Genomic DNA, 17949 nt, shown 5'->3' with positions numbered 1-17949 from the left:
GTTTGCATGTTCTCCCCATTCTTGCATGGGTTTTACTCTAAGCTCTCCGGTTTCCTCCCACATTCTAGTCAAGTCAAGTCATGTTAATTTTTATAGCCCTTAATCGCAAGAAGTCTCAAAGGGCTGTACAGAAAATACACAGGCAAACGCAATTCATGTGTGACGAATTTGGCTTGCTTTTTTATATTTCTGATTGTTTGTATTAAACTGAGTTTTTATATATTGGTTTGGATATTATTTACTGTTACATTCTAAAAACATGCCAGTCCAAATTGTCTCTAGATGTGAATGAGCAAGTGAGTTGTCTGTCTCTGTGCTCTGCAACTGGCTGGCAACCAGTTCAGGGTGTCCACTGCCCGTAGACGGCTGGGATTGGCTCCAGCACCCCCGCGACCCTACCGGGGATAAGCGGTGCAGATAATGGATGGACGGGAAAAAAATGATGTTTATTTATTGCATCTTTCATTATTTAATAGTTTATAAATCATGTGTTTCTACTTCGATTATCTTATTAGTTATCCATCCATCCATCCCACTCGCTCATTCACACCTAGGGACAATTCGAACTGGCCAATTTACCTGGATTTTGGAATGTGGGAGGAAACCCACGCAAGCACAGGGAGAACATGCAGACTCCACACAGGAAGGTTCGGTCTCATGACCTCAGAACTGTGCCGCACACCCGCTAACCACTGCGCCGCCGTGCTGCCCCTTATTGGTTATCCTGCTTGGGTATTTGGTGAAGTTGTTTGTATCCAAATCAGGTGAGCTATGTATGAATTACACAAAGTTATGTAGTTAAGATCGGTGTTTATCAACTGGTGGATCAGGACCCAAAAGTCGCTCGCAGACCTGTTCTCAGTGGGTCGCCGGCCTTTGCCTTGGCAAAATAATGCCCAGAAAACATTTATAAAAACGTGAGGGTCAATTACCCGTTTAAACAGTAGATGGTGATAAAGCCGTGCAAATGAGAGTTGATACCTGCCATTTCACACCACAGGAAAAAGACTATCAGAAATATGAGATATGGATTTCTTTTTGAAGACACAACTTTTAGAATTCATTTAAGATGCAACTAATTGATTTTTTTAATTGTGGGTCACAGTTTATCATTATGGTGTGATTTTGAGTCCTCAAGTCAAGACCAGTTGAGAGAACCCCTGTTTTAAACGATTTACTTTTCAGGTTCCAATAGTTTTCGGGAATAAAAATCATTTCCCGTTTCGCTTTCTAGTAATAATTGAAAAATGTTTATTGCCACGTACATGTTGTAAATGGAAAAAAAAATCCCCCTAACACATCATCACATTTTACTTTCTGATGTCTTTTGCAACTGTTTTTTTTTATCTCTTGTTCTCAGGACATTTTTTTCTGACAGTTTTGTCTTCAAGCAAGTGAAATGCACGTTCAGTCAAATTTGGGTCAAGTCAGAACTTGGCCCTTATGCAACATTCCATTTCTTTGCTCTGTGAAGTAAAACATAGTATCCAAATAGGGTTAATTTGACTAATGTGAAGGGTTGTTCAATGAATTCTGAAGCTTTAGGTTGAATATGATCTGAAACACTTTAGAATGTATCCTTTTTCTTTTGTCAACAAACAACAACAACAATTATTTATGAGAGTGAACATAAATGTATTTGCATTCCAACCCCAACAAGCTCCCTCATTTATGTACATCAAATCCTAACAATCTTATTATAAATGTTTTGTCACTTTTTTTTCTAACTCCAATACTGAAAGTATACAAGTGTGCTGATTTAGTGAGTGTGTGTTAGTATCTGTGTTGCGCCAGCACCATGCTGTTAACCACCAAGCTAACGCCCAATACACCCTTGTTCGCTCCTGCTCCTCCCCACGTCCCTTTTATTGACATAATTGCATAGCTTCTGCTTTGTTACAGCTGTGGCTTCCAGAAGAGACAGTAGCTTCTAGAAATTTGTCTCATCGAAAGAAACTATTGTGCACAAAACCTTGGAAAGGGGAGAGAAGTCACTATAGATCCATCAAAGATTGTACCACCCCTAGCAAAAAGTATGGAATCATCAGTCTTGGGCAAGTACTCACTCTGGCATTTTATTCTGTAGAACAAACTCGGATCAAAAGCATGAAAAAATTATAACACTTTTAAAAGTGCAACTACTTGGCATTCAGAAACACTAAAATAAATAAATAACTAAACTTTGGTCAGTAAATGCTACTTTTATAGACCAAGCACAGGGAAAGAATTATGGAATCATGAAAAACAGACAAAGAAATCAAAATCAAAACATATCACTTGGATTTAGTTTAATGTTAGCTTGCAATCTCTGAGGCATCGACTTGATTAGTGACAAACGGTACTTTTCATCAATCTGGTGCCAACGATCCTTGATTGCAGTTGCCAGATCATCTTTGCAGGTCAGAGCCTTATTGTAGACAATTTTTTTCAATTTCCAACATAAGCTTTCAATTGCGTTGGGATCTGGGCTATTTGCAGGCCATGGCATGGCCTGGATGTGTCTTTCTTCAAGACTTTCACAGTTTTTACTCTGTGACATGATGCATTGGCATCTTGGAAAATTAGTTCATCATCCCCAAACATTTTTTTCAATTGAAGGAATAAGAAAGCGTTCCAAAATATCCATGTATACTTGTGCATTTATTGCAGATTTGACCACAACCACCTCCCCAGTGCCTTTGCCTGGCATGCAGCTCCATACCATTAAGGACTGTGGGAATTTTGACGTTTTCTTTAGGCAGTCCTCTTTATCCACAGTCCATGATTGCCTCTCCTTAACCCTTTGCAGTGTTTTGTGTTTAAGCGTTTTAGCTTTCCTATATGAAAATCCCACTCCAGCTTCCTCCCATTTCTTTTTCATTTGTCTTGTTGTGCATTTACTGTTTTCAAGACATATACCTTTCAGGTTTTTGTCTTGACACCCACATGTCTTCCTTGGCCTACAAGAACGCTTGACTTTAGCAACCTTCCCATGCTCTTTGTATTCGGTCCAAATCTTCGATACAGCTGACTGTGAACAGCCCACATCTTTGGCAATCGTACGAATATAGTTTCCTACTCTAAGAAGTTTGATGATCCTGTCATCGGTCTCAAGAGACATCTCTCATGTTGGAGCCATGATTCTTGCCAATTCACGTAGTCCAGAGCCCTCCAAGGTGTGACAACTGCACCTTTTTGACTGCTGAATAACAAGCAGACTTAATCTTAACTAGGTGCACTGATTCCATTTCTTTTCCCTCAGAATGGAGTGATTTCATATTTATTTACCTGCACTTTCTCTATAAAAGTAACATCTGTTGACCATAGCTATGTTTTTTCTTAATTTCTTTTAGTGAGTCTAAATGTTAAAATGTTGCACTTTCGAATGACTTTACGATTGTTTCATGTTTGTGATCAGAGTTTTTTCTACAGAATAAAACGTCTGAGTGAGGGCTTGCCCAATACTGGCGATTCCATACTTTTTGCTATTTATGGTGTTTTGATGCCTTAGTTATGATGGCAGGAAAGCTGCACTACACATTAGCTAGTAATCCTTCTTTTAAACCCCTAGGCCAGGTGTGTCAACAGTGCGTTTTTTTTTTTTCAAGGATTTATAGACAGTAATCCTAACAAATTGACAATAGACAGCAACACTAACAAGAGGGTGCTGTCTAAATAAGTTTAACTTCTTAACAAACTTGTAAGATTCACCTAAAATCACAATCAAAGACACACCCAAAGTAAATTGAATGTTGTTGTTGAACCGTTTGGAGAATCTAGACTGATTTGGTCTCTTCTAATGGCAACATTCTAAAACTTTGTATATCACTGGAAAATAAGTACTGCAGGTGCTAACATTAAATAATCTAAGTTGGAACACACAGAAATGGAAAGATTTGTTTTCTCGCCTGATTTTTTTTTTTAATCACATGAAAGATTAGTGTAACATGGGAATCTTTGCTGGAAAACGAGTGGGCCAATACCTTGAAGGCTTACCAAGTACCTTGTCAAATTTGCTCACAATCTGAAAAACAAAACATTAGTATTTTACACATTTTTCTAAGTGTATGACTTGGCTGTTCCAAAAGTTGTGATTTGGAGATCCCAAAAGGACCAGTGACTGGTAAAGTCATACAGACAGACATGTCTTAGCTTCTCAACAGTCTGACCACCCGCCAGCGGGTTAAAGCATGTTACTAGTATTAAACCTTGGGTGCATTAGTGGGATCAAAAATGGCCCCATGGTATATTTTTCAATATCTTAAAAAAAAAAAAGTATTATTGTCATATTGCAGGTATTCCTCATAAAAGATGTTCATGACATGATGCCATTAGTATTTTTATTTTTTTTTCCCCAATAATATTCGACCCCACTTGTGGAAGAATCTATGTACTGGTAGGTCATGCATGCAGGGGTTAACTATTCACAAAAATAACAAAACTAGCACAGAAAATGTATGTTTCTTTTGGAATTGATTTAATCACATTGAAATTGCAATACTATTCTAAAAAAAAAAAAAAAATCGATTTTTTTTTTTGTTTTTTGTTTTTTTGTTTTGTTTTTTTTTCTCCGTAAATTGCACTATTTGTTTTTAGGGCTTTGATCTGGTAGCCTCCAAATGGCCGCTTTTGTAAACGTATAGACCTACCAATAGAAAAATGTGTAAAATACAAAGTTGAGTTCTTCAGATTGTGCATTGGTACTAACTACTCTGTCTGCAACTCAAAATCCTGGTTTGCTTAACTCCTGTAAACGTGTGGTTACTTAAAGTTCTGCAATATAGCGGTGAGCGAACAATGTAGCTTTTAGTGTAACACTGCAATTTGGAGACCACAAATATTTGAAGAATTATAATTGCATACAAAGAAATGTAAAAACATGTGTGTAATGACAAAGATAAACAATTTGTCCCACTGCTGCGGGCTTCATAATTTGCTCTCTAGTCTTACCGGCTGCTAAGCTGTTAGCCAGAAACCAAAAGTCAAGCTAGTTCCTTCAACGGTTTTGTATAGATTCCTGTGCAATACATCTCAAGGAGGAACTTCAAAATAGACGTGTAAAAATTGTAAATCAGAGCACATTGATGCCATACTCCTTTGCTTTAATTTAAGTTTGGGTCTTGGAAGAAATCATTGTTTGGAGACAAGTGGCCAACTTGGCCTTAACTTGTGGCTTGAAACTGGATCAAGTCCAACCTTGTTTTAATTTTCAAAGTGCAATGACATAGAATTAAATTGGACACAAAATAATCAATATTTATAGCTGATCTTATGTACTAACCGGTAGCCACAAAAAGCCTAAAACCACTGTTGAAGGGACATTGTTGCAATTGATTACGATTTGATGCACTCAATGAAAGCCTTAAAAGCACTTAGTGAAGATATAGCATAGAGCCCTGTTCAAGTCCTTGTTCTAATCATTTAATTATAATTTAAGATACTTTCAGACGGTTATTTAAATGCGTTTATAATTTTGATTAATATGGTCTTTATCTAGTCCTTTTAATCCGAATCAAAACATAATTAAAAACATTCTTTTACAATTGGTAATGTATACCTTGAGTGCAGCTAAAATGCTTCTTTGTCAATAACCATGTTCTTCTGTCCTTTTGACCTATGATTGTTTAAAAGTCAAGAAAGTTCCTGTTCTTGCAGATGTTGAAAGTGATGGCAGCAGTCACAATGTGTTTCTCATAAAAACTCGGAAAAAAAACTTTTTTTAATGGGAATTGTATATTTCGTCTAGACCGCTTGTATAATTGTTAGTATTTTTTTTCTGGAAATGTCGATGTCCATCTTATAGGATTTCTTTGATAAATTTAAACAGTGTGATCTAATTTGGTCTCTGCATGCGTGAGTGCGTCCTGGAATTAGAGGTAAGACTTTTTTTATACAGACGGTAACAACTTGTTCTTTATTTTGTCTGCAGGAAACTGATATGGCCCCCGATTGCAACCATGTAAGTACATAAAAACATTTCATCTTAAGGCACACTGTCTCTTTACTGTTGTCTTAAAAGTGGACTTCCCGTCAATTAAATTTAATTTTCCTTTTTAATGGTTTATCATGGAGGAAAAGGCATGTGTGAAAGAGTTGAAATTTTATTGTTTTTAGGTTTTGTTTTGTTTTTTAATTCTCACAAATCTGTGTTTTTGTTGCATTACTGTTAAAACTCTGGTACCGCATTCATTTATTAAGCTATGGGCGTGTGCGACTTTCTTTCTCGTTTGGCACTTTATGGGCTTTTGCGCTTGCCGTACCTTAAGCTATATCACCTCGTGCTAAAGATGTATGCAGTAGTGCACAGACGCTCTGACTTATTTGTATTGTTTAATGAATGCAGGCAATAAATCGAGTGACTGTGAACCCTTGTTTTGCGCATGATTGAGGGTCGTTACACATGGGTCAGCATTGCAGTTTTTCTCCATTCTTTTAATTCCTAACGCTGGTCTCAGTGGACAACAAATCTCCAGGTTTCAGTTTAGGGGCGAGTTTGGACTCATAGTTGGTAACTTTTTACTTAGTAGAAAGTGGTGGCTGCAGTTAGAAAGTTTCTCTCATAAACACGCAATAAACGCCTTCCAGTTTTAATGGGTATTCCATATTTCAAGTGACACACCTGTATTTCTGTTATCAGATGAATTCACAAATTCACACTCGCTGAAAATAACGGGCACAAGAAAAACAAATTGAAATGGGAAAGGTTATCCAGAATCCAATTTCCATAAGCATGTCGAGCAGATAAATTAGTTGTTCAACCTTGTTTACAGTGTTTTGATTTTTTTTTTAATGAATTCAAATATGAAATGGTATCATTGTTGTGTACGGTATCTCAAAAAAGGCTCATATGTAAATTTGACATGATTCAAATTGTTTGAACTTGTGAATTCATGTTAGTCATTTTTTTACTTTAACAAAAGCAAAAAAAAGTTGCTTTGACACAAATTTGTTATTTGAATGAGAGCTAAATGGCTTTGCACTTTACAGTGTTACACAACTTAATTTATCCAAAACATTTATTTAAAAAGTCCTGCATTCTGGATTCATTGCAAATCAACGGAAATATTGCGAACATGTTATTGCAGAGAATGGCAAAAACCCAAATATGCCTTCTCAAAATATTAGAAAAAGCATACTTATGGGCTGTAAACCATATATTTAGGAGGACAAGCATTTTTCACCATACAAATGTGTACAATGAATGTTAAGTTTCAACATTTTTGTAAACAGACTTGTTGTCTTACAAAAATTGCCTCAAATTGGCAATTCTACTTGGGGGTCTGGGGTTCCCTATTCTCAATCAGAAAAATTGCATTGTGCATTTGCCTCTCTTAGACCTAAAACCAAATGGACTGCCGTGTCACTTGTCAGAAAAAATATGGGATGAATCCCCTTTTTGTCCTAAGTTAAAAATAGGTTCATATGAGGTTTTCAATTTTTGCGGCTCAAGACTGATCTTTTCTTTGTCCAATATGGCCCTTTCAACATTTCGGGATGGTATACGTGTACACCTGAGTGTCACTGTGGTTTCTGTAATTGTATTTGTTGCAATGACATGTCAAGTCAAGTCAAGTCAAGTCATTTTTATTTGTATAGCCCTAAATCACGAAGAGTCTCAAAGGGCTTCACAGATTGTTACACTATATTACACAAACTATTTTCAACCGACAAGAGGAGTAGGTTATTCGTATGCAATGGAGTAGAAGTGAGTTTTAAGTTTAGATTTAAACATTTCCACTGAGGTTGCAGATCGAATCTCAGGGGGAAGAGCATTCCACAGCACCGGTGCCCGGATGGAGAACGCTCTCGAACCAGCAGAAGACTTCTTTGCTCTCGGGATCATCAGAAGACCAGCACTCTCAGATCGTAGGCTTCGGCCCGGGACATAGTGGCAGATCAGATCTGAAAGATAAGAGGGAGCAAGTCCATGTATGATTTTGTACAATACTAAGAGAACTTTGAAGTCACATCTTTGGCTAACTGGGAGCCAATGCAGGTTAGCCAAAATCGGTGTTATGTGATCGTACTTTTTTGTCCTGGTTAAGAGCCTCGCTGCGGCATTTTGTACTAGCTGAAGAGACTTGATTCTGGACTTCGGGAGACCGGAGAGTAGTGCATTGCAGTAATCGAGACGGGAGGTAACAAATGCATGAATTATTGTTTCCGCATCAGACTGAGACAGTATTGAACGGATTTTAGCAATGTTGCGAAGATGGAAGAAGGCAGTTCTAGTAATTTGTTTTACATGCATCTCAAAGGATAGTTCAGGGTCAAATATGACACCTAAATTTTTAACTGAGTCACTCTGTGTGATGTGACATTTGTCAATGTTCACAGCAGTTTTTGAGAATAAGTCCCGGCATTTAGAAGGACCAATGACTAACATTTCAGTCTTTTCAGAGTTAAGACGCAAGAAGTTGAGTGACATCCACTCTTTTATCTCAGTGAGACAGGCCTCCAAATTTCCACAGTTTAGTGTGGAAGATTCCTCCAACGGAAGATATAGTTGAGTGTCGTCTGCATAGCAATGGAAGCTGATATTGTACTTGCGAATAATATCACCTAACGGAAGCATGTAAATGTTGAAAAGTAGGGGGCCGAGCACTGAACCCTGCGGAACACCGCAGGTAACATTAAAGGGCTCAGATGTCGTTTCACCATATTTAACACAGTGTGTCCTATCTGAGAGGTAGGATTTGAACCACGAGAGGACAGCTCCTGAGAGACCAATCCATTTTTCCAACCGTTCTAGTAGGATATTGTGGCGCACTGTGTCAAAAGCAGCACTAAGATCCAGCAGCAGCAAAAGTGATGAAGCGCCAGAATCCATTGACATTAGGAGATCATTTGTTACCTTGATCAGAGCTGTCTCAGTAGAGTGGTTAGCCCTGAATCCTGATTGCATGGATTCAAAAAGGTTATTCTCCGATATGAAAGCATTCAGCTGCTGTGCCACTACTCTTTCGAGTACTTTAGAGAGGAAAGGTAGGTTTGACACAGGTCTGTAATTACTTAATATTTCTGGATCAAGGTTGGGTCGTTTCAGTGTGGGTTTAATAACGGCGGACTTAAAAGCTGCTGGAACTACACCTGAGGAGAGTGATGTATTTATAATATTTAGAACTGAAGGCCCAAGGACGCTAAAAAGACTTTTAATAAGTGAACCTGGGAGCGGGTCGAACTGGCAAGTTGTCGGTTTGGCCGCATTCACCACTTGTTTGAGATCATCAAGTGACAGTTCACTAAAACCGGCCATTTTCCCAGGGCAGCCACCCTGTCGTGCATCTGTAAATTTCAGTCCTTTAATACGTGTGGTACTAACAATATCTTTTGCAATTTCTTCCTGTATGCATTGAATCTTCTTAGTGAAGAAGACCATTAAGTCCTGAGCAGAGTGTGTCGAACTGTCTGCGATAGGCTGTTGCCTTGTAAGCGATGCTACAGTGTCAAAAAGGGCTTTGGGGTTGTTCTTTTGAGACGCAATCACCTTCGAAAGGTAGGCCGATTTTGCAGAGGCAAGGGCCGCTTTATACTTTAACAAGCTGTCACACCAGGTTTGATGGAAAACCTCAAGCTTGGTAGCGCGCCATTTTCTCTCCCATTTCCTGCATTCTTTTTTAAGGGTTCTAGTTTCATCAGTAATGTCTTTTTCACAGCGAAGTACTTTGAGAAACCCCCCATTATTGACATAATTGTGTTTTGCTGCTTTTTCAAAAAGGCAGAATATGAAAACTGATACATGAACGAAAGTCACTGAATAATTCACATTGGATACCTGTCTTTGTCAGCTCCTGTGGAACTACAAATTCAATCTGACCACAGATCCGAAGTTCGAGTCAGTGGCCATGGAGGTTTGCAAGACCACAATCACTGAGGTCAGTGTTCAGCAAATCAGTTGTAATTATGTATAGAACATCTGAGATTAGTATTACCAATTATTAATCGTCTTTTGCTTCACTCACGGCATTTCCGTACGGAAAACCCCAGACTCACTTTGTCTGTTTTTTCCTTTTTCTGGTCTCTGTTGTGAGGTCTGTGCTATCCTCCCATCACACAAAGTCAGTAAGATGTCCATAATTTTAATTTCAAAAAGACAATGTCACTTTAGTACTTCATCAAAACACAATTAGGTCATCCTTTTTTCTTGTATTGATGGTTCTGTGTGGTAATATATGGTAATTATCTGTTCATTTCACGGAGGGATCCAAAGGTCCTATGTCTTCTGTGTGTTTTGTCTTTAAAAGACATTTCTTTAAATTTTGGAGATTTTTTTTTTCATTTAGCAAAGGGATTTGGTCATGGGCCCTTTTATGTTTTTTTTGATTTAGTTGTATGTTTTATTTGTTCAGATTTTCTTCTCACTTTTGGATCTTTGCTGATACCAGTTTCTGAGCTGTTGTTGATCGCGATAAATGTCTTACTGTAACATTCTTACCTTATTCTAAATTGGTAATCTCCTCAATTGGTCATTTCTCCTTTTAACAACCACAGATTAAAGAGTGTAATGAAGAGGAACGTGGGAAGGGCTACCTAGTGTCCTGTCTTGTCGATCACCGTGGAAACATCAGCGAGTACCAATGCAATCAGTACATCACCAAGATGACAACTATTATCTTCAGTGACTACCGCCTCATCTGTGGCTTCATGGACAAATGTAAAGAAGATATCAACAGTCTACGCTGTGGTAGCATCAACATTGGACACAAGGTGAGCTTAAGTTAAAAGAAGACCTAAAAAATGTTCACAGTGGGTCACTGATTTGTGTTTTGATTCTTGTCTGCTGGTGTTGGTTTTGCGCATCAGGACATTCACAGCCAAGGAGAAGTTATCTCTTGTCTGGAAAAGGCACTTGTGAAGGAGGCAGAGCAACAAGAGCAAGTTTATGCGATCAAAGAGGACTGTCAGAAGGCCATCTTGCGGATTGCAGAATTGTCATCAGATGATTTCCACCTTGATCGACATCTTTACTTTTCCTGCCGAGAGGACCGTGAGAGATTCTGCCAAAATGTAAGGCTCTGTATGTGTTTTCATTCTTCTTTTTTTTTTACCTTAATTGTATTGCATCTAAATAGAACGTCAAACCAAGAAATATATTAAGTGACATGAAAAGTCGCATTAGTAAATTTTTCCCAGAACTTTTGGAGCCATAGATCTTTGCTATTTGCCAAATATTTACACAACAACCATAAACATGCACTGATAAAATAGAGTAAAGGATCTGGCGTTGGTGGCTAGAGAATTGTTAGCCTAGCTGTTACTTTCCCTTCCGACGCAGCCTCAGTTGATTCCCGCGCGCAGTAACAATCCACGTAGCACCCCTGGTGATCAGCATTTCTTTACGCTCTTCTGACTTTCCCAAGGTCCGATTTAATTGATGTATTTTTCTTCATTGTAACAATCCACAAAAGCTACGAGGACTTGTGTTTGTTTTTGTGGCCATTTATGCTAGGGCTGTTTTACTGACAGCTTACTCCAGCCTTTAACTTTGCACACACGCTGCTTGCAAAAATTGCCTCTCCTTTATTGGCTAGTGCCATTAATACTTGCCTCTGAATGGTCGACCCTGGTAAAACCCGAACTGTGACAATTCTTGTTGGCCAAACACTCCATCACTCAAATAACAAACTGAAACTATTCATAAAAAAAACGCCTCATCTTATAATTATACTATTGCACAACGTCACTTCACGATATCTATTTGATTTCGGTTAATCGTTTAGCCCTACTGTATACCCTATGGGTTGCAACCAGTCCAGGGTGTCCACTGCCCAAAGTCAGTTCCCACACCTCTGCGACCCTAGTAAGGATAGATAGATAGATAGATAGATAGATACTTTATTCATCCCCGAAGGGAAATTCACTTTTCCAGCAGCATCCCTAAGCTGAGAACAATCGAAAATAACTGAGAACAATCGAAAATAACACGGGAGCTGCTGGAGTGGCTGCCATTCGTGACGGCGCCGGAGAAACGATTCAATTTGAATCATGTACAAACAGCAGCTGGAAAATGAATTCTTAATGACTTTGCATTGAAACTAATTAAATTTTTCTGGTTGTAATGAAATTTCATCTGTTTTAACCAGGGAACCACCGAATTTTCAGCAACAGTTATTCTTTCTGACAAAAATGAGCAAAAGAGCATTTCTGCCCAAAAATATATACTGTATTTTACACACCATAAGGCGCACCTAAAAGGCTTTGTTTTTTTCTAAATGTGACCACGTGCCTTACAATACCCGCCTTTATATATATGAATCAATATTGAGTCGCAACAACAGTAAGCAGCCGCCGACTCTGTTTCCCCTTGTAGAAGTAGTGCCCGGTGCATGCTGGAATATATTAACCGGCTTTTCATTTCCTAACCTATGTGTCAATCATCATTTTAATCAGGCTAAAATTATTCGGACGTAAAGGAGGCTGGTCCTTTGTGGTATTTACAATCTTGTATAGGCTAAAGCGGGGTAAGCGGCCCGCAATTGGCCGAAAAAGATGTGAACAACTTATAGATAAGTTCACGGCCGAGAGAAAATAAGGAATTTAATCGAGCCAAACAGACAGATAGCACAAGCAACTTCCATCGATGCGGAGATATTTTCGGCAGATTATTTTTTTATTTGTCAGTTTTATCGCATGTTTTACACTGTTGGATTTTCTACACTCACGGATGTAAGGGGACCATGGTTGGATATTATTGAATGTGATGGCTGCATGACGTCGTCTTTGGTGAGCTACCCCAGCTTTATATTTTTCGGGTAGCTTGTTTCAGACTGATATTGATGTTTCTGTGATGAGTATTTTTTTTAAAAGATCAGCATATCTTAAATCACAAAAGGTTAAACATTCCAATGATATGTGGCATGACTATTTCAATGACTGGTGAGATCGTACAGACCGTCTCTCTCAAAATCATGTCTTGGTAAAGATTTAAAATCGCAGATGTATTTGTGCTTCTGCAAAATACATGTTTCACCTCTGATTTTTTCTTTTTTTTATATTTGCGAAATTCGAAAATTGTTTTATTTGCTACTTTAAAATGTGATTGTGTCCAAGAAAAAAAAGGTGTAAAAATAATAAAAATAAATCTGCACACTGAATGCATTATTCTGTATGTTGAAATAAGAACCTCAAAATGTGTTGTTCTTCAAGGAATGCAAAAAAAAAAGAATTTTCCTGATCTTCACCCCGTATGTATTCCATGAACTTTAGACTCAAGCAGGGGAAGGAAAAGTCTACAAGTGCCTTTTCAACCACAAGTTCGAAGAGGCCATGTCAGAAAAGGTGCCTCTATTCTACCATTTGTTGTTTTTGCAATCAATTGTTATTTGCTAACACATGTCCTTATTTTCTCGGTTGTAGTGTAGAGACGCTCTGACGACACGGCAGAAACTGATTTCTCAGGACTACAGGGTCAGTTACTCGCTGGCCAAAGCCTGTAAACTTGATCTTAGGAAGCACCGCTGCAGCCTGGACACCAACCTTCCACGTGCACGCGAAGCCCGTCTTTCCTACCTTCTCCTTTGTCTTGAGGCCGCTGTACACCGAGGTGAATTTGAAATCCAGAACAAAACTTGAATTCTCATCTTCAAATATAAAGGATTTTCATCCTTCGAAGTGTTTTTCCACCTTTTTTGAGCCAAGGCACCTTTTTTTCCCATCAAAAAATCTTTAGGCACACAATGTATTGATTTTTGTATTAATTCCTGGCACTTGTTACATGTTTTTAAAGCCTAATTTATTAATTTAATGATTTAATTATAATGTGGATCTGCAAAATACATGAGTCCCTAAAAGTGCTCGAAATTGGCCATGAAAAAGGTGCATGAACTCTGTACTATGTTACATGTGATGTTTTCTTTTGTAATTATCTACTGCACTTGTGAGGCAGTGCACCAATAAAACACCCATTTTTGATTACGCCATTTTTTGCTACATGAGGAATACGACAGTTTCTTTATTGCCACACTTTGATGAAGTCATCCATGACTTTTACATTCAATCATAAAGTTAATTATTTTTCTGTTTTGTTTGCAATATAGGTCGCCCGGTCACCGGAGAATGTCAGGGTGAAATGCTGGACTATCGACGGATGCTTATGGAGGACTTCTCTCTTAGTCCCGAGATCGTGCTTCACTGCCGGGCAGAGATTGAGACTCACTGCTCCGGCCTTCACCGCAAAGGTCGCACTCTGCATTGCCTAATGAGGATCGGCCGCGGTGACCGTAGCGCCTCAGTTGACAGTGTTTGCCAGAGTGCTGTAAGTTCTGGCGGTAGTTCAAAGTTATACAGAAACAGTAGCACGAACGTTTACCTGTACAGTTGTAAATATTTTTTGACAAAAATATAAAAACTGATTTTATATACATTTCTACTACTGTATATATGTATAATGCACACTAAATGGTGCCAAGAAAGATTTAAGGCAACTGAATTTGGAAAACGTTCTATTTTTATAACTTGTGATGTGGCATGATGTACATTGTTTAGCAAAAGTATTGACCATACCAAGAACCAATGGCCATACTTCAGGCTTCAAATTTATAGCTATAAACCGAAAAGATTTTCTAAAAATTAACATGTTAGACACATTTGTGAATTGGAACCAAATGACTTCAACATTTTATAGTACAAACGCTGCCCTACCTACAAACATAATAGGTTCCGGACAATCATTAGTAAGTTGAATTTGCTGGTAAAGTGCTTCAGTGTTATATTTTGTATGTTTATCCAAGTATGTTTAAGGCATGTATAAGTAACCTGTATTTTTTGTACTATAAAATAAACATTTCATAAAATAATATGCTCTATAAAGATAAATGAAGTTAAGTTTTACTTACTTTTGAAAATGGTCTTCAAGAGTTAGGCGACTTCCTCCTCCGTGGTAAAAAGCAGCAAAAAAAAAAAAAAAAGCGATCCAACCATTTTCTCAACCGCATCAAGCTTCGATATTCCACTTTCATTTCAAATGAAACGGCTCGCCTCTTGTTTACACTTTACACCAACCATATTTAACGGATGCACGAGATATTAAACAATAAATATGTCAAAGTTCTTAGCGCACTGGAGATACAGTATAGAATGTTTACAAACGGACTAGGAAGAGGAAGCCGACTTCTTCTTCGGGGTGGATGCTGGGTGAGCTCTCACAGCGCCACACGCCTGTAGCGGCGGAAAGAAGCACTACAGTACAGTCCTGTATTCGGGAAAAGGTGCACAATGCAAAATCTAACTTACAGCAATATCCGGATATTTTGCGACATCGCAAAAAAAGGTTCGTATCTGCCGTTTTCCGGTAGTCAAATAGTTGTTAGTAGGGGAGCGTCTATATATCTACAACAAAAAAACTGAAAAGGAGGTGTTGCAAAAATAACTATTCTCTCAGCTCAGCCAACTGACTCCAGAAGTTGATGTCTTCTGAACGATCCAATGTCGGACTAAAAGACTGATAATGACTAAGTGTACCTGTGTGTCATTAAGTCCCAGTTTAAATGTACCTGCTCTGCGATGGGCTCAGAGGTGTGTGAAAGAGGTCACTGGAGAACACACCAAACAACACACCAGGCAGGGATAAGGTTTTGGAAAAGTTCAAAGCAGGATGGGATACAAGATTTTGCAACATTTACACCTATCCTGGAGCACTGTGCCATAAAACCATAAAACCACCGCAAACCTACCAAGACCTGGCCGTCCGTCCCTTTTAAACTTTCTGCCCAGACCAGGAGTAAAACAATTAGAAAAAGAAGGTTGTAGTATTACCTCAAAAGGGGGGCCATATTCTTTCAACCCATATATGCATTGTATATTTGTTTACAAAATCTAAAATGTTGAAATAATTTTGGTTTCCTTTTCTGATTGTGTCTCAAATTGTGTTGATTCTTATGGAATATGTCAAAAGGTTTTTGTGGAGGAATGCTTTTGCAATTCACTGTAATGGTTATTGGCCAAAAATAGCATGATTGTTCAAAATAATCAAACAAATGTCTTTGACATGCAAATGTAAAACAAAATACTTGGTAGTCTGCAGTATTTTCTATTGCAGCTGTTACTTTTCAACTTAGTCATCAACTGTGCTCTCTCTGCAGCTTCAGACACTGATCCAGTCTGCCGACCCCGGCGCTGACTATAGGATCGACCGTGCACTCAATGAGGCTTGTGAATCTGTCATTCAGACAGCTTGCAAACATATCCGCAATGGAGATCCAATGTAAGTCCGCACATTATCACATCGTGACACACGTTTCGGAACATATGTGTCATTAAGATAAACAAGCATTGTCCTTTTGGAGAGTGAACCCTATTGTGTGATTGTGTGTCTTTGTAGGATCTTATCTTGCCTGATGGAGCATCTGTATACAGAAAAGATGGTGGAAGACTGCGAACATCGACTCTTGGAGCTCCAGTATTTTATATCAAGGGACTGGAAGTAAGCAAAGTTTTATTAACCTGAGTTACCTGATTTTCTCGGCTTGATTGAAATGTACTGATGTCGCTTTTTTTAGTTGTTTGGTTCTGTATGAATGTTGTTAGAAATAATCAGTGTTTCTCAACTGGTGGTTTGCAGCCTACTTTTGGGTCGCAGACCTGTTTTCAGTGGGTTGCAGACCTTTGCATTGGCAAAATCATGCCCCCAAAAAAATAATAATGGAGGGTTTATTACACTTTTGAACAACAGATGGCGATAATACCCTGCAATTCGGAGCCGACACTTGCCATTTTACACCACAGTAGAAGACCAAAAAAGTTTTTTATACATGTTGAGCATGGCGAAAAGCAGATATAGTAATTCCTAACATTTCTGGAGGTTGCGTTCCCAGAAAAATCCTGCGACGGTCAAAACCCCCAAAGTATTCATCTCATCTCATCTCATTAGCCGTACCGCTTATCCTCATTAGGGTCGCGGGGGGGCTGGAGCCCATCCCAGCCACCCCCCAAAGTATTATCTACTAAAAATCAGGAACATATAATGTATATGATTGTAACAAAATAACTATAGAGCTACAAATTAAAAACACGGAAATGCAGTTGAATGAATGGTCTTCATTTTCTTTATACAATAGTACAACGAAATTGTAGGGCTTCTCCTTTCAGTGTAAGGAAACGATGTAGAGAGCGGCCTGCTAGCTGCAGACTAGCATCGAGGATCCATGGGTTGAAGCAGGTCTCCAAGGGGATTTAAGTACAAGAGTCATAAATGTAGCGCATTCCCAGGAGTTGTAGCTCTAGATCATCTGTTTAATGGGTAATGGATCTGGCGTTGGTGAGACACAGGCTCGGCAGTGCTGGCTCAAGAGAGATGTTATGTAGCCTAGCCATAGCTGTAGGTCGGACCTGCAGCCGTGTTGTACCTTTCTCCCCCGACGCTGCCTCAGTCTCTTCCCGGACCCAATAACAATCCACGGAGTACCCGCTGTTGATCAGCATTTCTTTTGACTTTTCTGACTTTCCCAAAAATCAAATTTGATTGACTTTCTTTTCAATTTAACAATCCACTAAAATACTACCCGTTGCTGTGCTTTGCAGTTTCTTTTGGTGGCCACATTGTCTTGTGTGTCCTCCCAAGATACACTAGCCCAGGGGTCGGGAACCTTTTTGACTCAAAGAGCCATAAAAGCAAAAAATATTAATTTTATTTTGGGAAAGAGCCACACCATATATTATGAGACAAATTTACTAAATTGCTAAACCGGCGCCCCAGACAAAAGCTTAGTCTTCAGCACATTTATTTTTGATGATTTGATCAAAATTATGAAAAGAGAATAATGCCAGAGCCCCTGTCCCAAATTCAACAAACAGACCACTTTAAACTTGTCTCTTTCTTGCAATTACTCAAGATCGGTTAAACTCCTTTTGACCCTTTTTTTTCATACATATTGGTTTCAAAACCAGATGCAAGCATTTATTTTGTAAAAACGTCACAACATTCTGAGAATAGGGAGCCTTATGTGCTTACCTTTGGCGAGAGATGGGAGGGAT

General features: G+C 38.7%; 1 protein-coding gene across 2 annotated transcripts in view; it reads left to right on the top strand.

Annotated features, from left to right (window-relative positions):
• glg1a (golgi glycoprotein 1a) overlaps positions 1-17949 on the top strand; it is a 38612-nt gene that overhangs the window by 2028 nt on the left and 18635 nt on the right. For both annotated transcript variants that reach the window (XM_088334155.1, XM_088334156.1), the window contains exons 2-10: positions 5909-5938; positions 9768-9854; positions 10471-10686; positions 10783-10986; positions 13186-13257; positions 13336-13522; positions 14016-14233; positions 16059-16180; positions 16298-16399. In XM_088334155.1, coding sequence (XP_088190281.1) covers positions 5909-5938; positions 9768-9854; positions 10471-10686; positions 10783-10986; positions 13186-13257; positions 13336-13522; positions 14016-14233; positions 16059-16180; positions 16298-16399 — 1238 coding nt within the window. The remainder of the gene's footprint in view (positions 1-5908; positions 5939-9767; positions 9855-10470; positions 10687-10782; positions 10987-13185; positions 13258-13335; positions 13523-14015; positions 14234-16058; positions 16181-16297; positions 16400-17949) is intronic.

The sequence above is a fragment of the Urocampus carinirostris genome, chromosome 4, assembly GCF_059441175.1.
Source record: "Urocampus carinirostris isolate Australia breed hairy pipefish chromosome 4, RoL_Ucar_1.0, whole genome shotgun sequence".
Classification (NCBI taxonomy): Eukaryota; Metazoa; Chordata; class Actinopteri; order Syngnathiformes; family Syngnathidae; genus Urocampus; species Urocampus carinirostris.
This window is presented reverse-complemented; position numbering and strand designations above follow the sequence as displayed.